Genomic DNA, 25,217 nt, shown 5'->3' with positions numbered 1-25,217 from the left:
TAATGACAGCAACATGAATGTGTGACCTTATCTGGCCTGTAGTACTTGCACTAACCGAGTGTCAGATCAGTGAATGCAATAAGAAGTTTGTAAGGACTATCTTAAATTCAATTGTACAAGCAAAAGGTGGCTATAACTACACTGTAAACCCGAATAAGTTACCAGAACTCAAAAAAAGTGAGGCAATCAGTTGCCTCACTTTTTTTAAGTTGATTAACTTAAAAGTCAAAATTTTCCAAACTTAAAAGGTTGGTTGAATTACTACTTGTACCTTTTGATAACCGTTAAATTAAAAGTGCTCATTTAGCTCAACTCAAATATTTGCAGTTAATATGACTTAGTTTTCTGTTAAGGGAACTCAATTATTTTCAGTTATTATGACTTACAGTTTTGAGTTTTCAAACCACAGGAATAAGTTCACAGAACTTTAAAAAATAAGTACACAACCACACAATTTTTATGTTAATAAAACTCAATGTTTATTAGTTTGTTATATCATTGTTTTAAGTACACATTAGTCAAATATGTTGAGTTTGTTTACTTAAAAACATGTGATTCAAAACGTAAAAATTTTTAGGCAACCGATTGCCTCACTTACATTAAGTTTAACTAACTTAATATATCTAAAAGTCGTGAACGTCTGCTTTTGAACAGTTACATGTTAAAATGAAATAGAAAAACATTTATAAATTAAAATAGAAAATATTTTTAAAATATACTTATATACTTTAATTGTATATTAAATAAATAAATAAATAAATTTGAGAGATTTTTAAGAAGAAAAACTAAAAATTCTCTGATCCTATCCTTCCAAATGTTCCTGGTCACTTAAACGAACACGCCGACTTAATGGGACTTTGTCTTATTCACCGTATCCTCCAGAGTTAGAGAAGTCCATAAATACCCTTCTCATCTCAGTGTGTGTTGTAACTCTGTCTGGCGCACCCACTGCTAGCCTAGCTTAGCACATGTTGTACAAATCACAACATGTAAATAGGAAAATGTTGGCGTTATTTTGTCACTTATTAGGAGCATAGATGGAGCCAGATACCTCCAGGATCTGTGCTAAGCTAGGCATGGGTGCGTCAGACAGAGATACGACACGCACAGAGATGAGAAGCGTATGTATGGACTTATCTAACTCTGGGGGATACTGTGAATAAATCCCAATAAGTACCGTTTTTCCCGGACTAATAAGCACTTTTTTTTCTACTTTGGCTGGTCCTGTGACTTGCGACTTGTATATCAAAATATATATAATTTAACATGTTTTTAAATGTTAATTCATACTGAACACATTACCATCTACAGCCGCAAGAGGGCGCTCTATGCTTGTGACAACTAGAATGCTGCTCCTAAAGACAACTGAGAAAGAGAAAAGAGATAAACTGCAGGTAGTAAAATATGCAGCCGAACGGTATCGAGCAGCAGAGAAGAAAGTTTGAAACAAGGGAGAAACTTGTGAGGGACTGGCGAAAAGGTGACTCTTATGCAATGAAGAAAACAAAGAAAGCTAATCGGCTAATCGCGGGCTGAAAGCAAGATGGCCAGAGCTGGAGGAACGAGTCACACATGGGTGCTTGAACAACGTGCTGCTGGGAGAGGCTTGTCAACGGTGCAGTTAGCTCGCTACGTCGCCACGCCCTGGTAGTTGTTCTGTGTGCTATTGTATAGTTTAATAACTGTTAATGTGTTACGTTAACATACCGGACACCTACCGTATTCAGCCTGTTGTTCTGGGTGCTATTGTGTAGTTTTGGATTTTGTGAAATACATTTCTAAATAAATGCGACATATAGTCCGGTGCGACATATATATGTTTTTTTCCTCTTCATGGCGCATTTTTTGACTGATCGACTTATACTCGGGAGCGACTTATAGTCCGGAAAATACGGTAGGCATGTTTCTTTAAGGCCCTAGGAAATAAATATTTATCACACATTTGTGATATTGACCAGACAACTAATCAGATAGTCAGGAAAATAATCCGGAGTAATCAAAAACAATAATACCAAAATTAAATTATCGTTCTTTACAGCTATAAAAGAAAAACACTGCTTTTGGCTTCCTTGCTAATTCCTCAGTAAGGTGACAGGGCAGCAATTTGGATGAAATTTCAAAAATTCTATAGAGTTTAAGAACATTTTCACTTAAAACTCTAAAATGTAAATGTTTTACAAACCATATCAAATGCACAGTGAAATGTGAGTCATCTTGCGGCGCCACAATGGTTAAGAAAAACATTAAAACATACAAAACATTAGCGTTACTTTTGCATTATATTAATGAGAACAAAGGCATATTGTGTAGTTTGGGCCTATTGACTGAACACCTGCAGTAGTGCAGTAACTTTTTGAGGCATTATTTAGACAAAAGGAGATAACTTTGAACTAGCCTTTTATAATGCTTTACCCTGCAGCCTTTTTTCAGATGAGTTTCTACATCATTAATTCATTCTTGAGGGTCTGCAACCACCGGGGATAGTTTACCACTTTCTAGACCAAGTTAAATTTAGAGAGTTAGAAGTTCAAAAGTGTTGGTCAGTGCTTTGGGATAGCTGAGGTGCAGTGCATAGATCACTCCACAGATTACCAGGAAGGCATCGCCAAGTCTGGGAAGGCTGACCCGCGGCATCACTTTCAATGACGACAGTGATTCTCACAGGGTGGTAGTGAACTGGACTTGACGTCATGGTCACCGATGAAAGTAATGAGGCCCACTGCAACACCATCAAGCTCTGGCTCATCAGACTCATCCTGAATGAATGAAAAAAAAGATACTAATCACAAACTAACACATGGAACAGAACAGATGACATAATTTGTCTTTCCTTAACCAAGTCCCATTGAAATCAATACCACTTTTACAAAAGAGACCTGGGTCTCATTGTAAGAGTTGAAAAACATAAGATCCATGTTCTGCACACATGAATCAGCCAAAATACCAGAGAATCTAAGTGCTGACTGAAACCAAGGACATTTACAAGAAAATGTTTTACTGAACATTGAATAAAATGTTAGTATTTACGGGTTAGATAATACACAGCAGAATCTGTTAGTGACTTAAGAGACTCACTGTGCAGGTTCTTAAACATCCAGAGACGTCCTCGCGCAGATACACAGGAAGGACGTGGAGAACAGTAGTGCGCTTGGTGTGTATGTCATGGATTTCCTATTCAGATAAAAACAGAATTGCATATACTGAAGAGTTTACATAAAGCTGATTTTAAACAGTCCAAACAGAACATATGTCCACAAATAACCTGTTAACATCTTTAATGCAATCAGACAAATGGCAAACAAAGTGGACTAATTGCAAAAGTCAAAAGCTCATTTCAATCATTGAACCTGTTCAATGTTCTACTGGTCAACCTATGAAATGTGTAAAAATCTATTTACCTGTTCATCATCATGGTTTTTAAAATTTCAGCCAGAGCATCTGCTGTCTTCCCAGTTTTTGATGCCTTCCGTCTGAATAAGGTCATCAGTCGAGGAAGATAGCGGTCAAGCTCAGCATAGCACGTGTTGGGCAGGTTCTGATTTGTGTACGCTGGAACTCTGCATACAACTACATAGAAATAACAGCCAGAGTAGAATACAGCAACAACACTTATTAAAAAAAACAGTTCAATTTGAAGAATCTTGCACACATTAATAAAGCAAAAATATCAGCCAAATGAGTAAGAATCACAGGACATCACTATGGTCTGTCGGCGTAGGGGAAATGTGGTCTCCATCATCTTTCTAATGAGGGGCAGTTTCTTCTCAGTCTTCTTCAACAATTTTTGCTAGCAAATACAAAGTTAAGTAAAATATGATTAGTAGTATTCGTGAACAGAACACATTCATTAATTGTTGACTTAAATAAAGCAAAACACTTTATTTTGATCAAACAGGAAAGTAGAAAAACAATGATGTGTGTATGTGTGGGAGTGCGTATGATTTGGGGTTACCACACTAAAACCTTTGTCTGAGAAAAAAAAAACGATTCAAGTTATTGGTATTTAGAGGGCGGGGAGGTGGGGGTGATAGAAGAATTCACATTCATTGGATTACCTGGTATCGTTATCACATCTCCAGTTATCTTCCTTAACTTCTTGAAACTGGAACAGCAAGATGCAAAGGCATAAACTGATCTGAAACTGAACAATTAAAAGCATTCAAAGAGTGTCAAATTATAAATACTTCCATTTATAAATGTTCCCTGTTAATGATCTTTTCATTTAATCCCCATAAGTGTCAAGTTACTAAAGCCATCAAGCAAAATTAACATTACTGTAAAGAAAAGCAGCCACACTTGAACCTTAGTGCATGGTTAATCAACAATAATACCATTTCTACAAACCAAAGCTTTACTGTTAAGGGTTTTTACTTTATTCATCTTTGTCATGAAAAGCAGCTTGCCTCCAGCAGGGTCGTTTGTTTTAAAACCGAGGCAACACAAGTAGGCACACGGGCAGTTGACTCGTTCTGTTAACAGCAATCTCCGTGTCTCAGACAGTCTGCTCACACAGAATTTAAAACTAGCGTCCCTAGAAGCTACACAGAGAGCGCGGACTTGCAGTGTAGGAACTCAGTTTGAGGCGTTTATGCTCTTTTGTGCACTATTGAAAGTTTCAATCAACAAAAAACTAACTATCGCATATGAAGTGTCTGTTAGTGCTTCTACTAACATACCAGGTGTCTGTTAGTGCTTCTTCTAACAACAAATTTTCTAACACCACCTTTAAGCGGGGAATGAGCGTGTGATTACTAGATTCATCCGTCGTCAAATTCTTCAGGGAGTCGGTTAGTGGTAGCTAGGTCGCTAGTTGTGCTGCTGGAGTGCGTAACGTCAAAGTCCTTCTAAATAGTCTCTGGTAACGTTATTGGTCGCGCTAAGTGGCTAGCTAGCTCTTTAGCAGCTAACCTATATCTGACAAGTTGCAAATCCCTACAAGACTCCCGTGATAAGCCAGTGAAGGGGGGGGGGGCTTGGAGAAGGTCTACGCTCTCGACAAACACATACAAAATTTATAAAAGAAGTAAAAGCGAATGAATATTAACATTCAAAACTTACAGTAAGTCCAGTGAGGCTGATTGCTGCTGCGTGGGTAGTTTCTGCAACCCTACTGTCTGCTGCTTCGCCCTGCTGCGTTGTTCAAACTTTTCTTCTTCTGTGTTTTTCCAAAGAGCGGTAAGGAATCAGTGTAGTGTGCAAATTAAGCGCCACCTTCTGCTTCGCGAGTTGAATCAGAGATTAACTCTCCATACAAAATTATCCCTGCAGCGCTGCTTAAATAAAAATAAAAAGAATATATAGGCTACATTAAACTGATGAAGCAAAAAATAAATACATTTTGTCCTCCACTAATGTCTAATGCATTTCAGACCATTTGCTATTGCAATTTATTTATTATGATCGATTTTACTTATTTGGTAAAGCACTTTGAGATTTTATTGTATTTTAACATGTGCTATATAAATTCAGTTTATTTTTAAATCATCCCTATTTTAAACAATAGAAATAACAGGACTTTATCATTCTCAGTATGTTATTACTCAATTCTATTACATTGTACTTAAGTTATGTTTTTAAGTTATGCTTACTTATACACAAAATAGTTCCATTTAATCAAAAAATATTAGTTAACAATACTCAAAAAGGAAGAACATGTTACACCAACTTGACAAAATTAAGTTAGTAGAACTTGTTCTAAAACTTTGAGTATACACTACTTAATCTATTTAATTACTTTGAACGTTCGGGTTTACAGTGTAGTAAAGTGTTTTCAAGTACTCATTATGTTTTGGGACTAAAGTTGTCTTTAAAGTATTAGCTATACATTTTTGAATATATACATGAAAAATGTTTTCTCAAAGGTGCTGTAGGTATGATTGTGAAGATCCAGGACTTAGCCAAAAAATTTGAACATCGACAACTTCTCAGATCTCCTAAGCCCCTCCCCCCAATTTCAAATGATGTCCCCAAAGGAAAATGTTGTCAACATCTGTTTTATCGAAAAAGATACATTTCTCTTTTTGTTCATCTCACTTCAATTTTATTGCTGCAATATTGGATATGGGATTGTCAAGCAGACAGACTGACCAACACATATATCATAAAAGATCGATACTTGGCTTCTGTGTATCGATACAGTATTGCCACGAAAAATATCACGATACTATGCTGTATCGGATTTTTCCCCCACCCCTACATATTACGCTTGGTTAAACATCATATAGCTGTAAGGACGAGCTAGCCCAGTAGACTGTATAGGCGATGCTGTGTTTGGGGTCGGAGAGGTATCATGGAGAGAAATAAAAAACGTATTAATGTGCAGTTTATGATTTGTGCTTTCAAATTAATCATTTGACAAGGTGATGATTGAATGATTTTACCAACAATGTGTCAGTCAATTCAATTGAATGTCAGCCAATATCAAATATGTTTAAAAAAATATTTTTATCGGACCAACTTTCTTCATAATTTAGATTACATGGGTAGAATTTTGAGAGTGTGACAAACAGGTGAACATCATGAAACATGAAAAAAAGACGAGTTAAAGTTTATGCTCATCCTTCTTAACTCCTTTGAGTTCCCTCCAAAAAAAAGTTGGTCACTTCATGAAAATGGTCTCAATGAGAGTTTAAAATGGCCTATAAAAAAAAATAATTGAAGAATATTATTTTATAATTGTATGGCTTTTTTAGTTCTTGTAGAGTTGTTACTTTGCACTAGGGACATGGTAAAAGCGAGCACGTTAAAAAATAAATAAAAAGCTCAGTATAGTAAAACGAAGAAGTAAAAAAAAAAAGTATTCTTACTAATCTATCATTTAAACCATTTGTTATAAATATTTGACACATTTTTAAGTAATTCATGGGCACAGAAATGTTGCTGCATAATAGGAATGACCCTTATATCTAAAAGTAATGGCTAAATGGTATACAAAAGAACATAATTGATAATGGTTTAAATAGTTAATAAGCTAAAAATGATGTATAGCATTTATTGGTTGAAAGATCCAGCTTTTTCTTCAAGTATGAATGCAAAACTGACCAAAGCAACCTGAACGTTACAGTTCAGTTGTGGGGAAAAAAATACTGTAATATCGTTTACTTTTATAGTTTAGGTTGAAATCAGACCAAAAAACATTTGGAACATAACAGGTGGCGTTGAAGATGGGGCAATAAAGAGACAAGTGCACACAGATGATCAGAAACCTCCATACTGTTAGAATCATATGAATGACCAGATTTCTCATGTCATGTTCCATGTAAACATCATATCCTCAATGAGCCCAAAACTAGGACACCAATGCATGTAAACACACTCATACAGAGTGCACATGTTCAAGGAGACTGCACTACTCAGTATGACACAATGTGCCCTGCTATGACATGAACTTCCACGATGACCTTCGAAGTCACTGTTCCATTATCTTTAATGTGACTATTATCGCCACTGTTCATCACCCCCCCAACCGGCCCCGTCAGACACCGCCTACCAAGAGTCTGGGTCTGCCGAGGTTTCTTCCTAAAAGGGAGTTTTTCCTCACCACTGTCGCAATAGCCACTGCTAATGCTTGCTCTTGAGGGAATTACTGTAATTGTTGGGGTTTTGGAATTCATAGAGTGTGGTCTAGACCTACTCTATCTGTAAAGTGTCTCAAGAGAACTCTTGTTATGATTTGATACTACAAATAAAATTGAAGTACATTATGTAGGCTGCTTTTTCATGCTTCAAGGTCTAATTTCAAAACATGTTTGGCACTCCTCTACCTGCAAAAACGTTACATTTTTATTCAGAGCACAGGCACTGAGGATGAGCAGTCCTTTTGAAAACATTTCACATTGGTTTCCAGGCCCGTGGTATCGGCCCCGGCTCGTTGTGGAGTGATGTAAAGCAGCAGACTTTTTCTCTAAGGCTTTGATTCATGGGTCATCTCTGCACCGAGTAATAGATCTTAATGTGTAATTAATATTTTCCCCACGAGCAGTCTCTCCCTGACTTCCGATGTGATGCTCTACCTGCAATTACAGCCAATAAAATCCCTAAATCGCCACACTCGCTGTTCAGATCAGGGTCATCATAGTTAATCACAGGCTGAGACTTGATAATGGTCCTTTGCTCATGCAGGGCAGCTAAAGTGTCAGGAGACAGGCAGATTAAATCTTTATTAGATGCAGTGCGGGCCACATTTTTCAGTAAAGGACCACGTTTCTACTATATTAAAAAACCACGGAAGGCACGGAAAAATAATTGAGAAAATGTTGCCACTGTCTTTTCATTCTGTCCACTGAAAGCTAAACTGAAACAGACACAGGAAGCAGGATCATTGCACAGGTGAGACATTTTATTACATGCCATTTTCTAGTCACATCCTGATGTCTCCACACACAAATGGCATCTGAAGACAATATCACATGGTCAAGATCAGAAGGTAAGTACCTACCAAGCTTACATTAGCTTCAGCAGAAAAGCTGGAGGGTAAAACAACTAAATAATGCAGAGGAAAAAATATATTTTAGCTGCTGTATCTGTAGTCATTATTTGATAAAGGCACACCACCTTCCCTGAAACACACTAGTGATAACTAGTGACTGCCAGCTCCACACAATCACCATTTACTATAACTGCATCAAATAATATATTTTAAACATGAAAAATGTATTTCAGTCATATTTAAAATACACATATTTACCGAGGCCAGCAAGATTACCATGTCACTGCAAACCAGCTGAAGCAATCAATCAAAATGATCAAAGTATCAAGAAGAAGAACGGACCATAAAAATAAACTAAACATAGTGCCTTGGTAAACAGCTCAAGTACAAATGATGCTCTGCCAAAGTTGATAATTGGCACTCTTACTTTCTCCATCACATTAAGAGATTCCACTGATTTAACACACACACACACACACACACACACACACACACACACACACACACACACACACACACACACACACACACACACACACACACACACACACACACACACACACACACACACACACACACACACACACACACACACACACACACACACACACACACACACACACACGAACTCAAGGTGACACAATTTGGACCCATTTTGTGGCTTGAACATCTCCATTTCTTTGGCAACTTAAACTTCACATATTCATTTGGGAAAGTTTTTTTTACTTTTCGTATCATTGGTTTGCCAAGTAAAATATAATCCCACTATAAGAAAACAAAAATCAAACAAGTATGAGTAATCCCACAACCCAAAACGTCTCTACAGGAGCGCATAAAGTCAGAAAGAACACTCGTTCCCTCTCACTCATACAAAAAAATGTTGAGCAGCAATAAGATAAAACTTAAAGTAACACTGCAGAGACGAACATACATTAGCATCAAACCCATCCCACAGCGGGCTGGAGTCTGAGGTGCATCTCAACACGGACTGATAGATCACAGGATATTTCTGGGAAGCTGCAGCAGGGACGCAGCCAATAATACAGAGGGACAACTGCAGGGGATGTTCTCACTTTGACGGTATGTAGCGGCTGTGCTGCTAAACATCAGTGTTTGTTCCAGGTTGGGACTGCCATAGGACCTCTGGAAGACCTCTCCACCACTATCAGCTCATCGGGATTGTTGCGTGCTTTATAATGGAACAAAAGGTCTTGGATTGCCCGCTCTTCAATCTATAAGGACAGAAAAAGACAAGAAAAGGAGATGGAGCCGGGGATATTGTGGTCAGAAAAACCCACACTTTATCTGAGGGTAAAAGAGAAAACGCTGACACTGAGAGCTTAATGATAATAAGAGTGTTTTACGTAATGGCAAGCAGAAAGCCAGAGGGGGAATAAGTGTTTGTGAAGGCGTTGACAGAACGGGTAGTGAGGGCTGTCTAAAGACAAAACTGGAAGAGACCTCACTTCTAACCGGCACTGTAAAGAACGTGGTGTTTATTAGATACATGCCTGCCAGATAGGGATAGAAAGGAGATGCAAGCTGTGGCAATGCAACCATGAAACACCACCATTAGGTTTTCCACTTGGATGGTCCACACACAAGCTAGAACTTCAGTCATGTCAGGAGTGTGTACTGCATTTGTGGGTGAGTGAGCAAACACTTACGCACGCAAACTAGACATGTTACCTGGATGAGCGCCAGTGGCTTCTCGCGGCTGCGTATCAGCGCTGCTTCCTGCTCCTTCTCCTCCTCCACGATGGAGGCAAAGGTCACAAGGGAGGAGAGGGGAGGGCTGCCCACTGCTCCTAGCACCCAGGGCCTGAGGGGAGAGACGGGTGACACAGAGAGAGAGAGAGAGAGAGAGAGAGAGAGAGAGAGAGAGAGAGAGAGAGAGAGAGAGAGATGGGTATTAGTGCTGGTTGCTGTGATAGTGAAAGCAACAAGAGTAAGTGCATGGATAAAGGTTGAGTTGACCACTACTGAGAGTGAACGGCTGCCTGTCCACCTGGCTCTCCCAAACCTCTGCTATGACTGCATGATGGGACTGAAGTTCAAATACATCTCAATCATACAGTCGGATTACTTCAGAATCACAGTACTGAGACAGCGATTATTCATGTTCTACATGATCTTTGCATGAGCACAGATGCAGGCAAGATTTTTGTCCTTGTCCTCAGTGACGCATTTCATACAGTGCAGTGGATCACAAAATATTGTTGAGTAGACTAGAAAATGGCAGGACCAGTCTAAACTGGTTTCAAATCATTGCTTGAGACCAGAAACATTTAGCCTCCATTGGACAGTTCAGGTCTAAACACAAGACCTCTTACAGGGTTCCACAGGGTCTGAATCCTGGTCCTGTTCTATTTCATCTCTACAAGCTTCCAGTCATATATAGGGCATATTAGTTTAAAAAAAAAAAAAAAACATATTTCCTATTATAATTATGCTGACGATTCTCAGATTTACACCTATTGCTTGCTTCTAATGACTTCCATCCCATTGAAAAACAGATTCAGTCCATTGACCGAAATGACACTATGAAACTGGTGGGAGTGAACCAAAACTGTTGCAAAGTTGCAACTGTTAATCAAAACTAAGACCTGAAAGAAGTATTAAAGAGTCACAGAACTGAGGGGAACTGCAGACTTAGGCCGGTTACACACTGGCTGCGTGGCGCAAGCGTGTCAGCTGCGTGGCGTGTCCGTTTATAATTCGGCTCCCATGTTAACAGGTTAGAGCTTACACACTGCCATGTTAACAGGTTAGAGCTTACACACTCCCATGTTAACAGGTTAGAGCTTACACACTGCCATGTTAACAGGTTAGAGCTTACACACTCCCATGTTAACAGGTTAGAGCTTACACACTCCCATGTTAACAGGTTAGAGCTTACACACTGCCATGTTAACAGGTTAGAGCTTACACACTGCCATGTTAACAGTTTAGAGCTTACACACTGCCATGTTAACAGGTTAGAGCTTACACACTGCCATGTTAACAGGTTAGAGCTTACACACTGCCATGTTAACAGGTTAGAGCTTACACACTGCCATGTTAACAGGTTAGAGCTTACACACTGCCATGTTAACAGTTTAGAGCTTACACACTGCCATGTTAACAGGTTAGAGCTTACACACTCCCATGTTAACAGGTTAGAGCTTACACACTGCCATGTTAACAGGTTAGAGCTTACACACTGCCATGTTAACAGGTTAGAGCTTACACACTCCCATGTTAACAGGTTAGAGCTTACACACTCCCATGTTAACAGGTTAGAGCTTACACACTCCCATGTTAACAGTGTACACACTGCCATGTTAACAGGTTAGAGCTTACACTCCCCATGTTAACAGGTTAGAGCTTACACACTCCCATGTTAACAGGTTAGAGCTACACACTCAGTTAACAGTGTAACCGCCATGTTAACAGTTAGAGCTTAACACCCATGTTAACAGGTTAGAGCTTACACACTCCCATGTTAACAGGTTAGAGCTTACACCCCATGTTAACAGGTTAGAGCTTACACACTCCCATGTTAACAGGTTAGAGCTTACACACTGCCATGTTAACAGTTTAGGGCTTACACACTGCCATGTTAACAGGTTAGAGCTTACACACTCCCATGTTAACAGGTTAGAGCTTACACACTCCCATGTTAACAGGTTAGAGCTTACACACTCCCATGTTAACAGGTTAGAGCTTACACACTGCCATGTTAACAGTTTAGAGCTTACACACTGCCGCGCCTGAGACGCGTGCCTGCTAGAAATAAAACTTACGCCTATTTTTCACTCGACATGCAAGCGTGTTGGTAGCGTTTCCAGACAAAATAGAAAAGGAAAAGATGTTTATATGTCATTTAGACACAAATACAAAAAAAAATAAAAAAATCGATTTTCTAATATTACACCTGTCAATACAGAATGAAATATTCTGTAGCCTATTTTGCCGTCAATACTGCCAACGTCTTTGCTGTAATCAAATCAATATATATATTTATGTTTAACATGGTATTTCATTTTATCAATGGGAAACATACATGTGTACAGACAAGGTTAGCAGCAGCAGCGCTGGTGTGGAAAGACAGAAAAATCCACGCAGCCGCCATGCAACAGAAACGCCACGCTCATGCCACGCAGCCAGTGTGTAACCGGCCTTAGGCTAGAATTCTCTGTGGATTCGTCTCAATGCCTTTCACATTTTACGCAAGTCATTAGATCCATTGTTATTGTAAGAAATATTGATTTTAGCTGCTACAAAATAAGACACCCAATGTTAAAGGAACACGCCGATTTATTGGGACTTTAACTTATTCACCGTAACCCCCAGAGTTAGACAAGTCGATACATACCCTTCTCATCTCGGTGCGTGCTGTAAAGCTGTCTGACGGCTCCAGCATTAGCTTAGCCTAGCACAGATCCTGCAGGTAACTGGTTCCAACTAGCCTACTGCTCCGAATTGTGACAAAAGTGACAAAATAACTCCAACATGTTCCTATTTACATGTTGTGATTTGTAGAGTCACAGCGTGTACAAAAACAAGTAACATTGCACAGCCATCTTCTAACCGTAAAACAAACCAGGAACTATATTCTCAGACAGGCTTGCTGCGGGGCATATCACTCCGCTCAAGTACTATATTCTTCCGCCTGAGAATATAGTTCCCGGGTTGTTTTACGGTTAGAAGATGGCTGTGTCTCATGTTACGTTGTTTTTGTACACGCCAGACTTCTACAAATCACAACATGTAAATAGGAACACGTTGGCGCTGTATGTTATTTTGTCACTTATTGGGAGCAGTAGGATTACTGGAACCATTCACCTGCCTGTTCTGTTATGGCCTGATGCCGCTGGAGCCGACAGACAACATTACAGCACGCACGGAGATGAGAAGGGTATGTATCGACTTGTCTAACTCTGGGGGTTACGGTGAATAAGCTAAATTCCCAATAAGTCGGCGTGTTCCTTTAACTAGCGTGGAAAAACTGATAGATGCCTTCAATACCAGTGAGCTAGGTTACTGAAATAGTCTGTGTCATGGTTACCCCAAAACATTTGTGTACAAAATCTGTTTGCAGAGTTAGAATTTAAGATCAGCAAAGCTTCTTTCTGTTACTATAGGCCACACTCACTATAGGCGCAATCACCAGACAATCTAACATTTTCTGCTGCCTTCTAATGTTTGTTTACTGCTTTTTTTGTCTTTATTTTAATTTTTTCATCGGGATCATCTCTAACTTTGTATACAAGTTCATGTTTTTAATTCAATCTTTAAGTTATTTTCCATTTCAATTAAAAGCTTTGAAGCTACCTCTTATTACTTGTGTTATATAAATTTGCCTTTAAAAAATAAATAAAAAGATTGCATGAGACATTGTTTCCTCTCTGAATATTTCTATTTTCTGACTCCGAAAGTGCACAACCTGTCTTGCTTTTTCTTATTCTACAATGATCCTGGACATCTATTTGACAAGACGTATGATGTAAAATCAGACATGTCACATAGATGACATGTCTGATTTGTGTGTGCTTAAAGTGATTTCTCATTTCATAGTTGCTAGGTTAGGGTTGGAGACACACTGCATTAATAGTTTGTTATAAATGTGGCCAAAAACATTTTCTAATCGCTCACTTTGATGCATGTTAAATGTTTTTTGGAAAGTCTCTGTTTGTGTGTGCGCATGTTAATCTGGCCAAGAAAGACCTCTGGAAATGAATAGAAGACATAAGGAGAAGAAAAAAACAAAAAAGATTCTGACAAGAATATAAAAGGCATCTCTATTAATTCTGACTTGGGATATGGAAATATATGAGGTTGTTGCTGCTTCCTGAGCCTTGAACTTGTCTGTGCCTCTGCTCATTCAAATACCAAGAGGAACCTGAAACCTGCTCCTTGTTCTGTATGATCCATTGTGACAAGAGGGCTGCCCTTATCAACACTGATTAACATCACCGGCTTCACTAGAGTGACTCCCACACACAGATGTTTAATATCTAGAAGTCGGCTCTAAAGATTACCCAAGCTTCATGTTGCAAAGATACAGCAAAGGAAGTATGATATCAGATAAAAGAGACACACTTGCAAAAAGCTAGGAAGACGAAGATGGTCTAACACTCCCACAGTTGAATACATTTGTATCTCTCACACACAGTCCTACATCAGAGATACATGCAATCAAATATAATGTGCCTTCATGGACAATTGTCTGTAATTCAACTAGAAATGCATATTTACAGAATGGCGCTCATACTGCAGCAGTGTAAGTGTGTGTGTGTGAGTGTGTGTGTGTGGTGTTTGTCCAGCTGTCGGGGGATGTTGTAAAGGTCAGGGTGACTCAGTGTCAACCCAGACAAACCGGCTGTACCGGGTCTGGTTCATCTCACTCAGACCCGAGTGTCACGCTGCTCTCACTCTTTCTAACTAGAGGAGATCCTGTCAGTCAGCACTTACATTCAACAAGTTGTCCAGTAAGACTCACAAGTTCAAAATATATTTTATATATATATATATATAAAAAATAAATTTATATATATATATATATATATATATATATATATATATATATATATATATATATATATATATATATATATATATATATATATATATATAGATTCTCCATAGAAGGCAGAGAAAGATATATATATATATATCTTTCTCTGCCTTCTATGGAGAATCAGTCGTAGATAAAGACTCAACGCTACTTCCCCCGTTTACTTCTTATTCTGAAAGCCAGTGTGTTTGTGTCAGATCAATTTTAAACTTCCAAGTGACCCAAAGATATGAAAAAATAAAAATAAAAAATTCTTTTCTCTTCCTTCTGATGAGAGATGAGAACATAATTATAACGGATATAATAATATTATTTAATTATTAAATAATAATAAAAAATATAAAGTGTGTTAAATTAAGGCTTAGATTAGGTATTGCAATAAGGTTAGTTAGTATTGAAGTACCAGGGAATGACTCTTAATGTGGTATTCTGTATCTTGTATATATTGTGTGTGTGGGCTGCTGATTTAAAAAAATAATAATAATTAAAAAAAACAGCAGTTTTATGACGACACTACAACAGTGCCACCAAGTGGAAAACAGCAGTACAGAACAGAAGAAGTCAACCTAGTTTTGGCATGGACCTTTCTCTTGTGTGTTTGTACTCTAGTGCGCGTTTCTGTGTAGACACTCACCCAGTGGGTCGCTCTGGCTCACTGCTTTCGGCACATCTGAACGTGACCCTCCTGGTTGCAGAAGTAGAGGTGACAGGCGACACCTGGGCCCCTAGGGCCCTCTGGGCTCCTGTTTGTCCCACTCTGATCAGACAGTTCTCCTCCTCTTCCAGCAGCGCTCGAAAGGAGCATGAGGAGGGTGGGGACTGCACCGCTGTTGCCCTGCAGATTGATACAAATGAGCATGTATGACACACAAATTCATGATAAAAGTAAAAAGAGGGTTATACATTTTTTGTTTTGTTGTTGAGATCAAATATATATATTTTTTTAAATCACCATTTATCATCCAGACATACAGAATAAAAAATCCAGGTAATGTCAAGTGGTGCATACAACAGATAAACACAAATTGAACAAGAACAAAAACCCTCTCCCCACCCCCCATCCTCTGCGGTCTCGAGGAAAACAAAAGAAAGAAAAACAATCAGGAATCCCACCGTGCCTAGTCCCTCTCTTCTACTTCCTGTGATGCTGAGGTCATTAGGACTGATACCTGTGCTGCTGCGTTTCTCCATAGGTCTATAGTCGATGACTTGGCTTTGTTAATCCTTGCTGTACAGAGCTCAAGCACAACTAGGGCTTTGACTTTTGCCCAAAAATCATATTCGAAGTTCGTTTTTATATTAATATTAATATTCGAATATATTCGAATATTTATTAATAATATTTTGACCATTAAATGCCTTCAGTCAAAAAAAAATAATTAAGTCAGACCCTGGATTAAACACAAACAGTGTGCTTTCGACAGGAAGTTCGGAGCTTTCACCGTAGCCTACGTAAGTGGTCTGATGTTTACACTCGTGTGCTGGTGTGTGCGTCGAGCCAGTGTGTGTGTGTGTGTGTGTGTGTGTGTGTGTGTGTGTGTGTGTGTGGGCGGTGTTGGCAACTTAGCGACTTTTTTTCACAAAAGCGACTAGCGACAAATCTGGCGACTTTCTGTAGAAAAGAAAGCAACTTTCTGTAAAATAAAAAAGAGTCGCCAGTATTGTCCAGCGAGCACGCCATGTATTTCTCTCCTGTAGCCGCCAAAACAGTCTCCTCTCTCTTCTGTTGTGTTAGTGAGGAGCAGCCCCCCCCCCCCCTGTGCTCTCTCCTCATGTGCAGCAGCATTGAGCAGCAGGTAGAAAGGGGAGAAGGGACAGGGGCGGCGCCGGTGTAGGTAGGAGAGACAGCGGAATGCGACGGGAGAAAGACGCCACTGAGCTGGCCTGGCCCTGGTCTGGCCTGGTCTGCCCTGGCCCTGGTCTGGTCTGGCCCTGGGCCAGCCTGCCTTCTTTGAGAATTAGGGGGGAATGCACCGCTACCGAGCCACGGCCAAGAGACGTGCGTCGCCGCGACGTGTAGTTACATTTTGAAATGCGTGAAAAAGCCTCGGAATCTGAACTGAAAACAACGTTTACAAGCAAACGCATTTACAAAAAATAATGCCCATAACAGGTTCGAATATTAAGGGCTGGCTAATATTCGTTCGAATATCATTATTTTTTTAAATATTCGAATTATATTCGAATAACGGTTCGGAGTCAAAGCCCTAAGCACAACTATGTCCAGAAAATACACCAACCACTGTTTAATACAAAGCGAGTGGGGGGGAGCCAGCGCTGAGCTATCATTTTCTTGGTCGCGGTTGATCCGGCTAGCCAGCTCTTCCTCTGTCTCCCAAGCAGGTGCAGGTTTAGAGTCATCATTAAGTAACCCAACAATCGGGTCAGTAGGGATTCAACATCCTGTCACATCAGATATTATTGATGTTTTATTCCAAAACTCCTGCACCTGTTCACACTCCCAGACCATGTGTAGGAAAGTTATAGGTTGTTCAGGGTGGCAGAACGTTGAATAGGGAGTAGGAATGACTTTAGAGACATATTTCTTCTGACAGACTGATCTCATAAAGTGGTGTATGTATGACACGCCAATTCATATGCCATTTTGGCGTGTTATCAAGACGCATAATCGGTCTTTAGCGTGTTTATCAACGCAGCTCGGCTGCCACTGACCTAAATTACGTGTGAATTTTTGCCGTAGCGAGTAGTATGAAAGGAAGTCCACGGATGGGCAAAACACAGGACTTTCACCCAGGAGAGCCGTCTCGTGTTTTTCAGCCTTTTTTTTTTTTTTAAGCCTTCCCCAATGTTTCTTTCCTAAACCCAACCCGTTTATTTGTTTTTATTTATTTATTATAAGCGTGTTTTTGTCATTTTATTTCATTTTTGTCGTAATTTGTGTTACTAAAGCCTTTCCCAGTGTTCTTTTCCTAAACCCAACCTTCTTTTATTTATTTATTTTTTTACACGCGTGACGTTGTTCTCACGATAGTACATCACGTTCTCGCGATAACAGGCAACGTAGCGACGCCACGTGGTGTGTATATTTACATCCGCTGTATACAGCGTAGACATACACGTGGACAGCTCAAAATGCGTACAGATAACACACCATTTGGCTTTAGGAAAGTGCCGTGTATGTTTACGAAAAGTCATGATGCCATGTTGCTTCTGAGGCGTCCAATATGTCCTATGGCATATGTTGAAGTGGATCTGCTGGTGACTTGGGTTCTTAGAACAGTGGGAAATGTCCCAAACCGTCTCCCAATTAATTGCGTTCCCCTCCGGGCTCAACTCTCGCTCCCATTTCTTTACTATTGGGAGTTCTCCTACGGATACTTGCATCAGTTTAGCATAAATCTTGGACACTAATCCTCTCACAGGAGAATCAACAAGCCATTTAATGATTGGGTGGGTCTCGAGATTGTTCCCCCATGGTACTCTATAACATTTTAGGGCTGATCTTAAGTGCAGATAGATGGTTGCGCTTTTGTTGCTGCTGTGTTAGTAATTTATTCGGTTTTCCTTTCGAATTTGTCAAGCACCATATCCCTAAAAAGATGAGGTACTCTTAATGTAAAAAAAAAAAGCATCTTCACCTGGATATACTTTCCAGATTTCAAATCTACAATGTAGAATATGCAGGTGAGTGGGCAGGGAGGATTTACTGTCAACAGAAACCATTATTTTGTAGCCAGAACTTACTTTTGTTTTCCTACAGAGGGGATCATGTTTTTTAACTCTAGAGTGGATGTGCAGATTTTTCTACCCACAATGACAGCGTCAGAACAAGCAATGACAGCTTTGGTACATGCAAAACTTTGGCACCAATACAAACGTTATGTATGGACTGAAGAATCCTGGCAGAGATCTGATCTGATTTCACTTCTGGAGGTGCTGCTGCAGATCAGATGACATTGATTGCAGCATGTGCTCTGTGTTTACATTCTAAAACATGTTTTAAGATGTGTTTTCCATTTGTGTGTGAGGTCAAATAATGTTGACTTCAGATTAAGGCTACAAATAGCTTCTAAATAAAAAAACAATGACTTCTTTTTGGCACATTTTGTTTATCTATCTGCTTTCACCTTGTAGGACCATCCTGTCAGTGTGTTCTCTCATGGTGAATACTTACAGTTTGTTTGGTGAACATGTTATGTTTATTTACACATCTAGCCAACAAAAAGCAACATTAGCATTCATTTGGAGTTGTGTCTGTGTCCACCAGATGAACATAAGTTTAATATTGGCTTTCCTTTTAGCTCTGTTTGGTTTCCATAATCTCATAAAAGAAATATCCGTTTCTTTAGCTGCTAAATGCTAATCCACTAGGTTCACCTGCTAGTTGCTAACTTTGTTTGTTTGCCATTTGATGGTGGGCAGGTAGTGTACAGTGGGTTTATCAGAAAACAGCTACCTGCTGTGCCAAAAACAACACTGGTGAGAGCTGTGAGAGGGGAAAAACAGTTAAGTTGTGGGCCGTAAAGCAGAAACAATTAGCTGAAAGACACTAAAACCCTCCGTAGCGCTGAGGGGAACTGCAGTTAAGAGATAATTCTCTGTGGGTTTGTCTTTCCAAGCGACCAAATCCACAAACACAAAGTCATTTCATCCGTTGTTAATACATAAATTCTGATTGCAAACACAAACTGTCACATCAGTGACTGACTATAAACTCATCAACAGGAAGCAGGAATTCATTTGTTGAAAGTAGTGGACAGTAAAGGTCTTCATATTTGGGCTCACTCACCAGGCCTTCCCACTGCTTTTGGATGGGGTGACTGTGGGGGTTGGTTTGGATGCAGTGGACTCCATACTGGCCTCTTTGTTGGCCATGGCCAACATCTTCCTCTGCTTCTGGGACAGTTTAGTGGGAACAGTGGAGTGCTTAATGCTGGTGCTGACACTGCAGGCAGGAGGAAAAATATGTACTGTTAGCTGAAGTGAATAACAGTCAAGAAATAATCTTCACTCGTGTGGCAGTACCGCTTTCCTTCACACTGGGCAATAGGACAAAATTAAGCATCACATTTTATAGAAAAACAGTTCAACTGTACTTTTTATTGCAATTAGTCATTAATTGATCGCCATCAACTAGTCACTGTTAATTATTGTTTGTTAATAATGTCCTCAGTCAGAATATATACAGCAGACGTCTCATACCTTCCAGGGCTTTTAGGAGTTGCTCCGAGGGTCTGCAGAGAGTTGGCCTCCATGTCCATGATGGTTCTCAGATCCAAGACTGGGGGTGGACGAGCAGCACTGCAGACAGTAATAACACAGTCACACATACTAAAGCTGGGGGTTACAGTAGCTCAGTCGGACCAAGTTCGGAGTGTGGACTGGTAGCTGGAGAGGTGCCAGTTTGCCTCCTGGGCACTGCCGCTGTGCCTTTGAGAAGGCACCAAGCCCTCACCTGCTCTGGGCATCCTATGAGGCAGCCCCCTAACTCTGACATCTCTCCATTCATAAATGCACGTGTATTGTTTCAGTTTAGGCATGTGTGTATTTTGGCCTGTGTGTGTGTGTGTGTGTGTGTGTGTGTGTGTGTGTGTGTGTGTGTGTGTGTGTGTGTGTGTGTGGATATATAACAGAGTGAAAAAATTGAATTTCCCCTTGTGGGATTGATAAAGTACGCATTACAACATATAGCTCAAATTTCAATACTTATTTAGTGAGTAGGGATCAAAGCGCTTCCTCCTTTTTCCAAACCTCTTCCTCAAAATCAAGTAGGAAGATTTAAGGTGAGTTGTTTAAGTCAGGGTCCCTTGTATCAAATCAAACCTCAAAACTGCTTTAAAAAAAAAAAACACCAAGATTGTAAGAATAAAAGAAGAGGTTTTCAAATATAGCATAATCAGGGCTATCTTACCAGGGAAGGATCTTGGGGATGATTTGTGGAGCAGAGTTGGGGGGAGTTGGGAGATCTTTCAGGGAGGTCGGGGTACTGGGTGGGGTCTTTAGCCTCTGACTGAAAGCCTTCTCATCCTGCAGATGATGAACAACAATTTTATTATATCTACTTTCCATGTAATGAAGCCACTTTGCTTTTATTAATCAAACATGATCATAACAATGGCAAATAGATAACTATAAAAGTGTAAACACAAGTTTAAGTATTACTATTCGTTCATACTGCACCCACAGTAAGCGGCAAAATGACTAGCATAATCTGTTATATTAAGTTGGCAACAAAACGACTCATGTGATTGTTGTGGTGGTCAGACATTAACCTCGGCTCTGTCGTGGAAGACAGGTGACTGCATGTCTCGGGGACTGCCCACTCCCATGTAGCTGCCCTCAGAGTCGGATGTGAGCAGTTCTTGCAGGGACTCTGTTGAGTTAGCCCTGCCTGACTTTACCAGGCACGGGGAGACCACTGAGAGGAGAGAGAGTGTGTGTTAGTGAAATTATTACATTTTACCTAAAAACAACCAGCTGATACTTTAAAAGAAGTTGGTGTGGTGGAGAAAAAAGAAAAAATTTTGTGGTTTGTCATGACGTAGAAGTGGTAAAAGTTTAATGAAAAACAATATATCCATCATGTGTGTTCGCGTATGTGTTTAAGTGTACCTGCAGCAGGGGGGCTTTGAATGATATCAGAGAGAGTGTAGCCTCCTGAGCTGTCAGAGCGTCGCCTTGGTTTCTTTTTAGCCTTCATCTTGGCCTTCTTTAACAGGATTTCCCTGGGGAGGGGGGATAATGTCGTAAAATAATAATCAGATCTCTATTTGGGGCTCCACATTTACTGCAAGATCTTTAAAAGGGGATGGCAAGGACTTGTAGATAGCCTGGTTAGCTCCGGTTTCCCTTAACTTTAGTTCTATACATTAAGTAGTCACAACTGAATGTTTATTTTCTGATCTGTACCGAGATGAAAAGAGCAATGTTGTTTTTTACTGGCGGATACAAAACTCTGCACCAAATCAGAACACCAACACAATAAGAGTCAATATAGATAGAGAACATTTCTGTTTGTGTACCTGCAGGAGTGATCCAGTTCTGCTTCTGATTTGGGGCGAAACGCTGAGTCCAAATCCTCATCCTCATACACACTGAGGTCTGGGGCGCCAGGATATGGAGTGATAACCCTCTTCTGCATGGCTGGGATCTGAATACAAAAACAAAAAACTATTTATTATCACAACCTGAACCTGTACACATTTACATTAAGGTATGAGAACCAAGACTGACTTGGCGCAGTCAGTTCAATCAGCTGTACAAATGAAAGAAAACATTCAAACACTGCTTTATTATTAGGCACTGCAATCAGTCATCATACATTTGACTATATTTATAACACACCACATTTTGCAACACAGACACAGGTTTATGGCACTATCTTTGTGGGGACCCGTCATTGACATAATGCATTCCCTAGCCCTTTACCCTAACCTTAACTATCACAACTAAATGCCTAACCTTAACCTTTACCCTAACCTAATTATATCCCTCATCCTAAAACCAAGTCTTAACCCTCAAACAGCCCTTAAAGTTGTGGGGTCCAGGATTTTGGCCCCACAAAGCTGTCGGGACCCCACAAGTATACTGTATTCCCGGTTGGTTTGGACCCAACGAATATAGTCACACACACACACACACACACACACACACACACACACACACACACATTTCCCCCCACACACACACACACACACACACACACACACACACACACACACACACACACACACACACACACACACACACACACACACACACACACACACACACAGCTGCTGCATTCAGCTGCAACTTATATAAGAAACAAAAACATCTACATTAGGTTTTTCCCAATTCACCTCTTTTCAAGACAAAAAGTGTCTTGCAGCTACAAAGTCAAAACTAAATGATGAGTCTAGAGAGCCCCCTTACTCTGTAAACTGTAAAGCTGAAAGAAAAATCGGACAATAACTACTGCTGTGTTAGCTTCAGTTCTTTGTTCTTCAAGCGGTTTCACTTGTTGCTGTTTATCTTAAAAAGAATCAAACGACAAACAATAAGCAAACATTTGAGTCATGAAAGGATGATGCAGATCAGCACGTTTCTATGTGGGGGGGGGTGACTCACCATCCTCCTGTAGGCTGCAGAAAGCTCCACAAGCACTTCATCACTAAGAATATCCAGCGCCCTGAGGACAACACAAAAACAAAGGGACAGACAGTTACATACGGATGAGAAAAGAGTTTAGTTTACTCATGCTGCATATAGTATATCCAAATTTAGTCAAAAAAACATTACTGAATACATACTCAAGATAATCTTGTATGGACCAATGTATACTTTTGATGAACATTTTAATGAGATTCATTGTAGCACTGTTTAAATTGTTATAAAAAATAAAATGTGGAAATACTCTTAACTAGGGTTGGGCATTGAGAACAGATTCCTACTTGGAATCGTTTCAAAAATTACGATTCCATCGGAATTGTTTCTTTATTGGAATCGTTTGGAGGATTTGGTTTCAAATCTGATCATGGGTTCCAAATTTAACACGCGCAAGTTTTGGTTTCCGTAGCGGCCAGGCGCTTGATGTGTTGCAGCCTTTATGTGGCTTTATTTTACACTGAAAAAGCCCCGTCAAACTGCAACCCACCTTTGAATCAAAATAAAACTTTCCTCTTATTAGTGAAATAAGCATGTGACCCGTTTCAACTCCACCCCTCAAAGAATCGGAATCGAGAATCGATAAGAACCGGAATTGAAAGGAAGAATCGGAATTGGAATCAGAATCGTAAAAGTGATGGTTCGGAGTAATTTCACCCTAGGGTCCTTTGCACCATGACCTCGAGCCAAACACCCCCCCAGAGGCTTTTTTCACCTGGGTCGAACATTGGGAGAGTTAGTGTAGAGTAGCGTTATCAGCTGAATAGCTTAGCGCGGGGCTAATGGACCCACGTTTGTATCTTGTAAATGACCCCACTAATAATGCCCAAAATGATACCAAACGTCTACACTAGTACAAATAGGTTATGTACTCATAAAACGATGGATTGGAAAGTTTGTAAGTACACCAGAAGGTTATGTAAATAAAACTTGCCTGCTGGCTTCTGCTCTCTGTTGTTGTTGTGCTGCTGTGAGACGAGTGCTTAGGGACATCTACAAATAAAAACGAAAAGAGATGCAACAAAAATATTTTTAATTTAACTTTTTTTTTAAGTAAGTGCTGTAGTATAACTAGCAGGAGACAAGTAATAATTGAGGTAAGTTTGGAGACATTACCTTATTTAATCATTAAAATCAATAAATATTTTTGTTGTATCTCTTTTCGGTGTAGTAATTTGTAGACGGCCCTAAGCACTCGTCTAACTGCAGGTAGCAGCAGCAACAGAGAGCTGAAGCCAGCAGGCAAGTGTTCATAAACTTCTGGTGTACTTACAAACTTTACAATCCATCGTTTTATGAGTACATAACCTATTTGTACTAGTGTAGAAGTTTGGTATCATTTCGGGCATTATTAGTGGGGTCATTTACGAGATACAAATGTGGGTCCATTAGCCCCTGCACTAAGCTATTCAGCTGATAACGCTACTCTACGCTAACTCTCCCAATGTTAGACCCAGGTGAAAAAAGCTTCTGGGGGGTGTTTGGCTCGAGGTAATGGTGCAAAGGACCCTAGGGTGAAATTACTCCGAACCATCACTTTAATATCCAAACGATGGCAACCCTACTCTTAACTAAATAGTAATTGAGCTTTCTAAGTCCATTTTAGGTTATTCCTTTTGATTCTCACTTTGACTCCAGCAGGGCGGCCACGTTGAGCACAATGAACTGGAGACAGGAGAGTTTAAGTTGCTCTGCGTTGTACATGGTGGCAAACTCCAGCAGCTCCGCACCATTCTTCAGAGTCACTGAGAAGAGCAAAGCAGCTTCATTCACAATTCACAGGAAATCATTTCAAAGATGCAATGGTGTTTAAAAAAAAAAAAATTAGCAACCTGGCTCATTTACAGTCTGTACAGAAATGTTAGATTGTTCATTAATGTGCACTGTCCCGAATAAATAAATAAATAAATACAAATTTGAAAAATTGTGCTGCATTAACTTTGTGGTCACAAGAGGAAAAGACAAATGCATAGCATACAGTTCTCGGTGATGACAACCTCGCACATCTCCTTCAGTCTGGTGATAAGCAGCTGGTCAGCCACAACCAATACGTTGCAGACAAACTCCACATTCAAAGACTCTGTTGAGCAAAGAAAGACTACAATCAGTGCCTTTTTAATGTTA

General features: G+C 39.8%; 1 protein-coding gene and 1 long non-coding RNA gene across 2 annotated transcripts in view; both read right to left on the bottom strand.

Moving 5' to 3' along the window:
• Positions 1–3,554: 3,554 nt before the first annotated feature.
• Positions 3,555–5,090, bottom strand: LOC120561652. Its single transcript, XR_005639628.1, has 3 exons — positions 5,059–5,090; positions 4,056–4,141; positions 3,555–3,772 (listed from the first exon to the last, which is right to left on the bottom strand). It is a non-coding gene; the product is annotated as an uncharacterized LOC120561652 (long non-coding RNA).
• A 3,227-nt stretch (positions 5,091–8,317) lies between these two features.
• ibtk (inhibitor of Bruton agammaglobulinemia tyrosine kinase) overlaps positions 8,318–25,217 on the bottom strand; it is a 32,432-nt gene continuing 15,532 nt past the window's right edge. The window contains 12 exon segments of the mRNA XM_039804805.1: positions 8,318–9,660; positions 10,118–10,250; positions 15,622–15,822; positions 19,738–19,893; positions 20,151–20,249; positions 20,860–20,975; positions 21,221–21,366; positions 21,561–21,673; positions 21,971–22,098; positions 23,058–23,118; positions 24,721–24,838; positions 25,072–25,173. Coding sequence (XP_039660739.1) covers positions 9,535–9,660; positions 10,118–10,250; positions 15,622–15,822; positions 19,738–19,893; positions 20,151–20,249; positions 20,860–20,975; positions 21,221–21,366; positions 21,561–21,673; positions 21,971–22,098; positions 23,058–23,118; positions 24,721–24,838; positions 25,072–25,173 — 1,499 coding nt within the window. The 3' untranslated portion in view covers positions 8,318–9,534.

Source organism: Perca fluviatilis, chromosome 7 (genome assembly GCF_010015445.1).
Source record: "Perca fluviatilis chromosome 7, GENO_Pfluv_1.0, whole genome shotgun sequence".
Classification (NCBI taxonomy): domain Eukaryota; kingdom Metazoa; phylum Chordata; class Actinopteri; order Perciformes; family Percidae; genus Perca; species Perca fluviatilis.
The sequence above is the reverse complement of the archived record's forward strand: the minus strand, read 5'-3'. Positions and strand labels throughout refer to the sequence as shown.